The 9207-nt window shown below is 38.5% G+C and overlaps 2 protein-coding genes across 2 annotated transcripts; one reads left to right on the top strand and one right to left on the bottom strand.

Annotated features, from left to right (window-relative positions):
• Positions 1 to 730: 730 nt before the first annotated feature.
• On the bottom strand, positions 731 to 2921 carry LOC102220887. The gene has a single exon (XM_005808016.2). The coding sequence runs from the start codon at positions 2856 to 2858 to the stop codon at positions 1713 to 1715; it is 1146 nt and encodes a 381-aa protein (XP_005808073.1). The 5' UTR covers positions 2859 to 2921; the 3' UTR covers positions 731 to 1712.
• A 1285-nt stretch (positions 2922 to 4206) lies between these two features.
• Positions 4207 to 8566, top strand: bud23 (BUD23, rRNA methyltransferase and ribosome maturation factor). Its single transcript, XM_023350678.1, has 12 exons — positions 4207 to 4395; positions 4667 to 4704; positions 5322 to 5417; positions 5722 to 5804; positions 6355 to 6451; positions 6550 to 6646; positions 6734 to 6784; positions 6879 to 6964; positions 7113 to 7158; positions 7253 to 7314; positions 7940 to 8029; positions 8170 to 8566. The coding sequence occupies exons 1-12, from the start codon at positions 4348 to 4350 to the stop codon at positions 8222 to 8224; spliced, it is 849 nt and encodes a 282-aa protein (XP_023206446.1). The 5' UTR covers positions 4207 to 4347; the 3' UTR covers positions 8225 to 8566.
• Positions 8567 to 9207: the final 641 nt, after the last annotated feature.

Consider the following 9207-nt stretch of genomic DNA (forward strand, 5'->3'; position numbering starts at 1 on the left):
CAAAGATATGATTCTTTTCTAAATGTTTGTTATTCTCTAGTAACAATTCATGGTTTCCTTTGGTAGCAAGTTGTTTCTACACATAGAACTACGCTGATAAGATATGTCATATCTTATGTTTTTGTAATAATAAACACAAAGAACTAAAGCTTTTTTAGATTTTATTATCTGAATCAAAGCCTTCAAGTCTTTTTCAGGACAATATTATCTCCTTGGAAACTAATCATTCCAATTAAAGTTGAAAAAGACTTTAAGGTTAACTTTGAGGTTCTCATATCTAAATGCTCAGACATTAAATATTAAATATTGGACATTAAATACAGCTGCCTGCTCAAATTATGTGCTTTATATTTTCCTACTAAGCAGTCAGGCTTCTTGTATTTCTTATCAATTTTGAATATTCTGTATTTTACTACATTTTAATTTGCTTCTTACCTAAAATTGAGCAGTTGGAAAACTAAATTAGTAAGACCAGATGCATGCTGTGAACTTACTGAACATATACTGATGTGTAGTTTTAAACATCGCAGTCATGTTTCCTGGGTTTATGTCAGATGTATGCTGCATCCATCTTTTGTTTCAACACCCTGAATGAGTACAAATGGAAAATCAGCCAGTGAGTCTCTTGTGAGGTTAATGTTCCTCTGCTTTGCATAGTCTGAATGAAAACATTCAAACACAAAAATAACTCTCCTTGAAATATTTGTAGATTTTAATACTTTGACAAATCATACAGAAGCATCATTTCTGTACAGCATGTAGATTTATTTACATTTACACACCTACGGAAACTAGCAGATGTTTACATTTGCTCTTTACATATAATATGCATTTATTTTCCTATTACATATTCAGTGTAAAGGGGGGAAAAAAAGCTTGAGCATCATTCACCATTAAAAAGAGCAACCTCCTTTTTCCATCTTTAGGCCTCATTTGGAGAAAAAGCAATCAAAAGCTGCCTGGCTTGAGAGCTGAGAATGCAAATAAAAAGTAAACAATATTGTTTACAAAGTACCCGTTTCAGGCTGAACCAATGATGAGGCAGAGCTTTGGGTGAAGAAACGTTGACCATGTTATTCTAAGATCACCGTTTATGAAGTTCAATCACAGAAAGCTGCTCAACATGACAAGCATTATCAGAACAGTGAGGGTTATTATTAGAGCCGCTGAATAAAGCTATGCAAAATATTAAGTAACTTATGAGCACACATTCTTTAGAATGACTTTTTTTTTTTTTGCACTTTTTGATTTGTCGATCTTTAAACTTAAAGCAAGTATGATTTACAGGAAAACAATAATTTTGTGCTTCTGTTGGTTGAAATTCTACAATTAAAGCTGTATTTTTGTTGTTTGTTTTGGCTATTAATAAGTCAGATTCTCCGGAGTTTTCACATTTTTAGCTGTAGAAAAGAAAATGGTTTCAAAATGCAAGCAGCTTAAAGCTGAAACGAGCTTAAAAACAACTCCTCATTCATATGCAGTCAGTCTCCGATCATTAAGGATTCAACCGTTTTGCCTCAATGGCGATTTGAAAGATGAAGAGCCATAAATATGATGCCTGCAGGTTTCCTTCAGAAAGATCCAGTTTGAAAACTCTTGGAGTTTCAACTGCTGCTGCAAACTGTGCAACACCTGAACACCCTGAGCCGCCGCCGCCTCCATCCGAGAAACATCAGCCACTGTCTGCTGCTGCTGCTGCTGCTGCTGCTGGGTCAAGAACTGAACAGATTGATTAAGATCATCACTGACATGGTCGCCAGCATCAACGCGGCGAGCTCCCGCATCTTCTCCTGCCGGTACTCTTTCAGCCTCTTCTTCTGCTCTTCCTCCATCTGCTTCCTCTTGACTCTTAGGTCCCTCTCCTTCTGAAGCTGCTCTCCGTAGTGAGCCTGAAAAAAGGCGTCAAAATCAAACATGGGCCGACCACCGGTTTGGGAGAACGGCCTGGCTCTCTGCTGACGATAATGCTGCTGCTGCTGGGAGCTTGTGGCTCTGCTCGATGCGTCTTTGGAGGACGGCTTCTCTGGGCTCTGCAGGTCAGACTGGCTCAGGATGCCTCGGTCATACTTCCTCCTCAGACTGACGTTGCCCAGCACGGTGTAAGCCTCGCTGATCTCAGCGAAGCGCTGCGTGGCTTCCTTGCTGCCCGGGTTCTTGTCAGGGTGGTAGATGAAGGACTGCTTGTAGTAGGCCGTCTTGACCTGTGACTGTGTAGCGCGGGGGGACACTTTGAGGATGTCGTAATAGGCGGTTTTACTCCTGTGCAGCAGAGGAGCCTCCTCCGACCACCTGCTGTAACTTCTAGCTGCTGCAGAGGCTTTACAGGCACCAGGGTGAAGCTTCGGGTGTGTCAGTGAAGCTCCGCTCCCTGATCTGTCATCTGCGAGGATGAGGAGGACCGTGCAGAAGGCTCTGAGCTGCTGAGGGGACCGCCGGGTGTCGGGGTGGGTTGAAACAGCCCCACTGGTCCAGATGGGCTTCACGCATGAGAACAGCTTCTCCTGAAGGCGTCCAGTCGGGATCAGCAGGTTTGTTTTGGTGACGGTTTGGCTCTTTCTGGTGACCGGAAGCCAGAATAAACGAGCTAAATGTGTGTTTAAAGAAGTGCAGCCAAGAAAAGCCATTTTCCTCTGATGGGTTGCAGTTTGTCTTACTCTGTTAAGTTTCTCAGAACTGCTCTGAAGTGCTCTTCCTTTTAATAGCTGGACACATTCTTCGGTAAAGTGTCCCTGGATGCAGGTGTCGTTTATCGGGAGAAGTCCGCTGGGGCTTACGGGACGCAGCGGGCGAACGTGGCCGGGACCCACGGTCACCAGCCGGTAGGCTGCAGTCCCGAGCCGCTGGCTGACCTCTGCCATTTTACCAACAACAAGCCGGTGAACGAAGACAGACAGCTTCCGGGTGTCTCAAGGCAACAAACCAATCAGGTGCAATGTTTACAGGAAGTATTTCAACTCATCTACCAATCAGATTCACAACAAAGATTTTCGCGTATGTTGCATTTAGAGGTAACTGGGACATTTCAACTGTATAGGAGAAAAGGTCTTTATAAACACAATGAATATTTAGCTTAGCTCAATGTCCCCACCCAGGAAGAAAGTAAAGACATTGGGAAGTCTTTACTTCCTAATTTCAAATGGTATTTAATTAGACCAGATAAACAAAATATCTTAACCTAATGAAATGTATTTAGCATTTTAGCAGAGTAAGAGTACGTTTTGATCATTTTTCTCTCTACTCGGTTTTGACTAAGTTGAAATACTGTCTATTTATGGCTTTATTTAGAAAGAAACGCGATTCCTGATTTGTTCTCATACTTTACACAGTCTGCATGGAAACTCGAAAGGTGTGTGATTTGAAATGTGTTCGTCAAAATTCCGAGGTGAAGCGAATTTTGCATGAATGCATGAAAGTTTATTAACCAGATTAAACTGAAAATAATTAAATGTAATTGATATATTTTATACTTTGAAAATTTTAAATTAATATTTTACAATAACTGCCAATATTGGAGGGGTTTTATTTTAGACAAGAAAACTGAAATTACGTGAATCATGCAGGACAATCTTTCTACGGTACTGTAAGGAGAAAGAAAACAACTCAGAAATAAAATTGAAAAAGTATAAAGGATTATTTGCTTTTCTCGACTATGTCTCTAAATTGACGATGAAGACAATAATAATAATAATAATAATAATAATAATAATAATAATAATAATAATAATAATAATAATAATATGATTTAAGTCAGTTTTTTGACTAGGTAAGTCAAAAAACGTACCTAGTTTTTTCACCATTCTGTTTATATTTGTAAAAAAAAATTATATATATATATATATATATATATATATATATATATATATATATATATATATATATATATATATATATATATATATATAAGAATAATTTAGAAATAATTTAGAAAATAGAATAATTGTGTACAAGTACTAAAAATAAGATATTTGCTTATTTTTAGATAAGCAAATGTCTAAAGTAAAAAAGTTTTTAAAAAGTATCTGCATCATTGAGTTATTTTATTTTTTTTTAGCTTTATGATACGCTTTAAATATCTACAAACTGGTGTTTTGATTATGAATTCAATGCAAAGGAGTTTATATAGTTTTTCTTATCCTGTTTGTAACCGGACAAGAGCAAAGTATGAGTTGAATTTAATGAACAGCAGGTGGCGATAAAGCGCCGCTTCCCAATAGATGAGCATAATTTAAATCAGCGAACAAGAACTGTGGCGTTTCACATGTGGATAGCTTGCTGCGATCACAACATTTAGCTTGATTTAAAAGAAGAAAATAAAACAACAGATAAAGAAATAAAGCCAGAAGGACCATGGCTTCCAGCTGCCGCAGACCTGAACACACAGCTCCGCCGGAAGTGGTTAGTTTGACGGCTTTGTTTACCGCAGCTGCTGTAACCGTGTGTGTTTGTGGAAGTGCAGAAGTAGTTTCATTAAGCGTTTGGTGTGTCTCCTTAATTGAAACGTAGCATATTTAAAGATGTATATTGAGGGTCTGAAACTCATTTAAACCGTTCTTCACGTGTCAGTGGTTTTGTTGCTTTGTCACATTTAGATAAAATAAATCAGCAGCGACCTACAGACATGTGATTTACTGAGTTTGAGCTGTGTGATCTAATCTCATCTCTGCAGTTCTACAATGAAGATGAAGCAAAGAAATACTCCCAGAAGTAAGTCTGGATCCTTTATATGTGTAAAGTTTGGGGCTTTTGTGAAAATGTCTCCATTTAAGCTCTTTGAGCTCCTGCTCAGTAATGTTTCTCATGAACTAATCTGTTGCTCTGTTGTGGTCCTTGTTTTGTCCCGTGTTTCGGATTATGGTTATGTTTTATTTATTTTTGTTGTGTTTGCTCGGAGCATTGTTTACTTTTCATATTCTTGTTAAGACGGATGCATTGGTTAATTTTCAGTATGTCGCTGTGGTTTGCATTTCTTGCTGATTTTACAAACATTTCATTTTCTTCATTTTCCCCAGTGGATTTCTAGTTTGGACTTAAAATTATCCTGGTATTTAAAATTGGAGAAACTTTGAGCTTTAAGTTTCTGAAAAAGTCACTCAGTATTCTTTTCTTATCTGCAAAGAATAATTGCTCAGACTTTATTACTGGAGTTTTATTGGTGCCAAAAATCTTTAGTGTAGCATCTCAAATGACTACTTATCTGTTTTTTTGCTGCATTTTATCTATTAATTAGAGCTAGATTTTGAATGGTGCTGTTAATAGGAGATTGTTTTCTTGCTCACATACGTTTCTCTCCACGAAGTCTGATTGTACTTCCTGATCGACAGCTCTCGGATGATCGAGATCCAGACTCAGATGTCGGAGAGAGCAGTGGAGCTGCTAAGCCTGCCAGAGGGACAGGCTTGCTTCCTGTTAGACGTTGGGTAAGTAAGTTACACCGGCTGTTTACTTGAAGCAAAACCTTAGTAAAATAATAATTTATATGTGTTATAGTTAGATTCTACATATAGATGATGATTATTTCTCTTGTTTCTGCATTCATAGTGTTGAATGCAGAAACAAGTCTGTCTCTGTGTTCTCTAACAATGTTATTTTTGCATACAAAGCTAATAGACTTCAGCACATTTACATCAACTGTGTATTTGTAATGTATAAAATGTTAATCTGAGAACTGCTTGGAGCCGGAGCAGAGAAACGTGAGGCGCTAAGTTCTGTTCTGCCTCCCAGGTGTGGATCTGGTCTCAGTGGAGATTATCTAACAGAGGAGGGACACTACTGGGTCGGAGTCGACATCAGCTCCGCCATGCTCGGTTAGTTTCACACGCTTTTTAAAAATGAAGCACAATTCATTAAGCAGAGCAGAGGAGTTTCTGTGTCTCTATCCATCTGCACGTTTGTGCTTCACCCATCTGTTGTTTTTTGCAGGTTTCAAGTTAAACTAAAAAAAAAAGAACAAATGTGGGAAGTAACCTTGAGTTTTTTTTGTATAGTACAAGTACAATGATTATTAATGTTGAGGTATTGAGTTGTGTGTTGTCTTCAAAATATTTGATAAAAGAACCAGACTTGGTTTTTATGAGAAAAACAAGAACGACCTGCAGCAGTTCAGAACTTGAGGCGTGATTTTTATATTAGTTTTTCTTGTTTAATAAAAACAAGCAGACTTTATGTTCCATAGGTTGAAGGTAACTGTTAGACAGTGGAAAAACGTAAAGTTCCTTGTTCGCTTTCCAGGCTACCAGCTGAGAGATTTTTGGTTGCTTTTACATATTGTCTTTATACCAATATGTGCATTCTCACTAGTGGATGCGGATTTCTGTCTAATCACCAAGCTGTGACTGTTTTCCTTGATGCTTCCAGATGTTGCTCTGGACAGGGAGGTGGAGGGAGACCTCCTGCTGGGGGACATGGGTCAGGGCATGCCTTTTCGGCCGGGCACGTTCGACGGCTGCATCAGGTAAACGCCGCGGCAGCTTATCCGACACATTTTAACGCTTTTAGCTGAGTTCTGAATTGTTTCAATGATTAAAACTTGTGCTGTTTTACTCTCGCCAGCATCTCTGCACTGCAGTGGCTCTGTAATGCCGACAAGCGGTCGCACAGTCCACCAAAGAGACTCTACACTTTCTTCAGTACCCTCTACTCGTCTTTGGTAAAGTTTTATTGTCGTCAACCTGAACGTTAATACAGCAGATTCTTACATTTACAGGAAGTAATTTTGGTGTTTTTGTTCTTTTAGGCCAGAGGATCTCGGGCAGTTTTTCAGCTTTATCCTGAAAACTCAGAGCAGGTAGAAAATCTAAGATGCTTTCATTTGGAGTCTGAAATGATCTTCTTGTGCATTTAATCATCACATTTAATTTTGTCTCTTTTTTTTTTTAAAGCTTGAACTCATTACCTCTCAGGCCATGAGGGCGGGTTTCAGTGGAGGCATGGTGGTGGATTACCCAAACAGCACCAAGGCTAAAAAGTCAGAAATGTTCATCCACCTTCATATACATTCATATAATGTTCATCCACCTGCTAATAATCATAGCAGAAAGTCATAGGAGTTGTTCTGATTTAACTCGTTTAAGCTCATTACAAATTAAAACAGATTGCTTGTTATTTACCTCCAGGTTCTTCCTTTGTCTGTTCGCTGGTGGGACAGGAGTTCTTCCCAAAGTAAGAAACATATATTTATTTATTTTGGACTTACTTCCTGTTTTTGGAACTTCTATCTTAATTTGTTTTTATTATGAAATTCTAATTATTTCAGGGTTTGGGGTCAGAAACGTCAGACAGAACTGTTGCAAACCAGGTCCAGTATTCAGGACAAAGGTAAATATGTTCTAAGCAAAGCAGTAATTTTTGCACATATTGTTTCATTTAGAATATTAATACTATAGAAATATTTGTGTTTTTTGTATAGCAGCTTATTTCAGTCACTATCTTGTTCTACTTTATTGCAAAGTTGAAGCAGCTTCAATACAATTGTTCTCCTACTGATGCTTGAAGCCTTCAGTTAAAATACTTGGCCTAATTTTTTTTTTTTTTAAATCTTCACCTTTTTATTCATTTAAAGGATTTTGCCTTCAATATCCAGCCTGCTTGCCTTATTCTCTTTCTTAGACACGAGACGATTAAAGCAATTACCTGATTCTGTGAATGCGATTAGTCACTTTTGTTTTGGAGAACTCTGAAAGCAAGTTACGATTAAGTTGTAAAGCAGGTCTCGGCGTCAATCAGTGCAGGTTGAGTCATACTTGTGTTGATGAAGCCAAAAGGCCGACAGGAGCTCAGAGAGGGCCGTTGTCCTGCCTGACTTCAAACTCTGTCAGGTGGCTTTTCCTCCCTTTCACATTCGGATGTTTAAGCTCTTCTCAGTCAGACCCTTGGGTGTGAGTGTTACTGGCTAAAGAGACGGTTTGAAAACTTTAATAAGCTCTTCTCTGTCTTTGCGAAGGTGTCGGTTTAATAACATGAAAGGAAAATCGGTGAAGAAGGGGCGAGACTGGATAATGGAGAAAAAGGACAGACGAAGGCGACAAGGAAAGTACGTGGGAAACTGTTCCAAAATAAAATGGATATTTTTTCTGTTTCAGCTCTAACAGTTTAAACCCACTTCAGTCTGGTTTGAAACCTGTCTCTGATTGGCTGACGCCCCTTCTCCCTCTTGACTGCTGTTTCCTGCAGGAACGTTCGACCCGACACGAAATACACCGGACGTCAGCGGAGACCTCACTTCTAGCTGTGACTCATGCAGCTGCTCCATCATTAGCGCCGTCTCTCTCTCTCTCTCTCTCTCTCTCTCTCTCTCACACACTCACGCACACACACACACTCATGCAGTGTCCCCTGGAGCTTCGGCTTGATTGGACTTTTCAGGTCTCTAATTCAAGTGGACAAAACGCAAGCGATAAATTACACCAAATCGCTTTTTATATTTTATCAAGTGCTTTGATGTTTTGTCACAAGCTGCAAGGAGATGCAGTTTTCAGTTTGAGTTGAAGACCGAATATGAGCTGCTAGGAAACAAAAAATAAATAAAACAGAGGCAATGTTATCCTATTAAAAATACTTTTCAATTGAATTGTCTTCATTTTCTAATTTATGTTCTGGATTATTCACTTTTTTTCTCAAATTCATTCTGTATGAAATGGATAATGCATGGGCGTATTCTTTAACAAAGAGCAAACCATTTTAATATAAAGCACTTCTAATTGAAGTAGGTTTGAATCAGCAAAACGGCATTTAGAAAGTCCAACTTTTATAAAGAAAGTTGTCATTTGGCAAATAGAAATGTTTCTGGTTGTTCCAGCTAGCCTAAAACAAGAACTTTAGTCACATTTGGAATCGGTGAGGAAAAAAAATAATTTTATTAGATATTTATAAACGCGTGGCTTACTGTGGTGATGCAAGAGCTAAAACTGTTACACGATGTGAAGCATGTAGACCAGTAGTGTCCAAACGTTTTCTCACTCACGCAACCATCGAGTTAGATACAAGTGAGTGTCAAGATAAAAACGAAAACCCAAAAACTAATTTTATTGTATTTTCCTATCTTGCGAGTTCAACAAGAAACACAACGCAATATTTTTTTTATAGATTCATACTTTGAATTGCCCTCTATGTAAATGTTTTTCTCGCCTGTGGCCAAAAGATGTCGCTGTTACTCACTGGAAACCACCTGGGCGTTATCCTTTAACCTGCTCAATCGATAACCTAAACAAA

This window comes from Xiphophorus maculatus, chromosome 18, assembly GCF_002775205.1.
Source record: "Xiphophorus maculatus strain JP 163 A chromosome 18, X_maculatus-5.0-male, whole genome shotgun sequence".
NCBI classification, from domain to species: Eukaryota; Metazoa; Chordata; class Actinopteri; order Cyprinodontiformes; family Poeciliidae; genus Xiphophorus; species Xiphophorus maculatus.

Excerpts from the sequence above, each read along its gene's own strand:
- bud23 (XM_023350678.1), top strand. The coding sequence starts at position 4,348 with ATGGCTTCCAGCTGCCGCAGACCTGAACACACAGCTCCGCCGGAAGTG. Across the intron at positions 6,965-7,112 it reads AACAGCACCAAGGCTAAAAA|GTTCTTCCTTTGTCTGTTCG; the intron begins GTCAGAAATGTT and ends ATTTACCTCCAG. Across the intron at positions 7,159-7,252 it reads GGACAGGAGTTCTTCCCAAA|GGTTTGGGGTCAGAAACGTC; the intron begins GTAAGAAACATA and ends TAATTATTTCAG.
- LOC102220887 (XM_005808016.2), bottom strand. The coding sequence starts at position 2,858 with ATGGCAGAGGTCAGCCAGCGGCTCGGGACTGCAGCCTACCGGCTGGTG.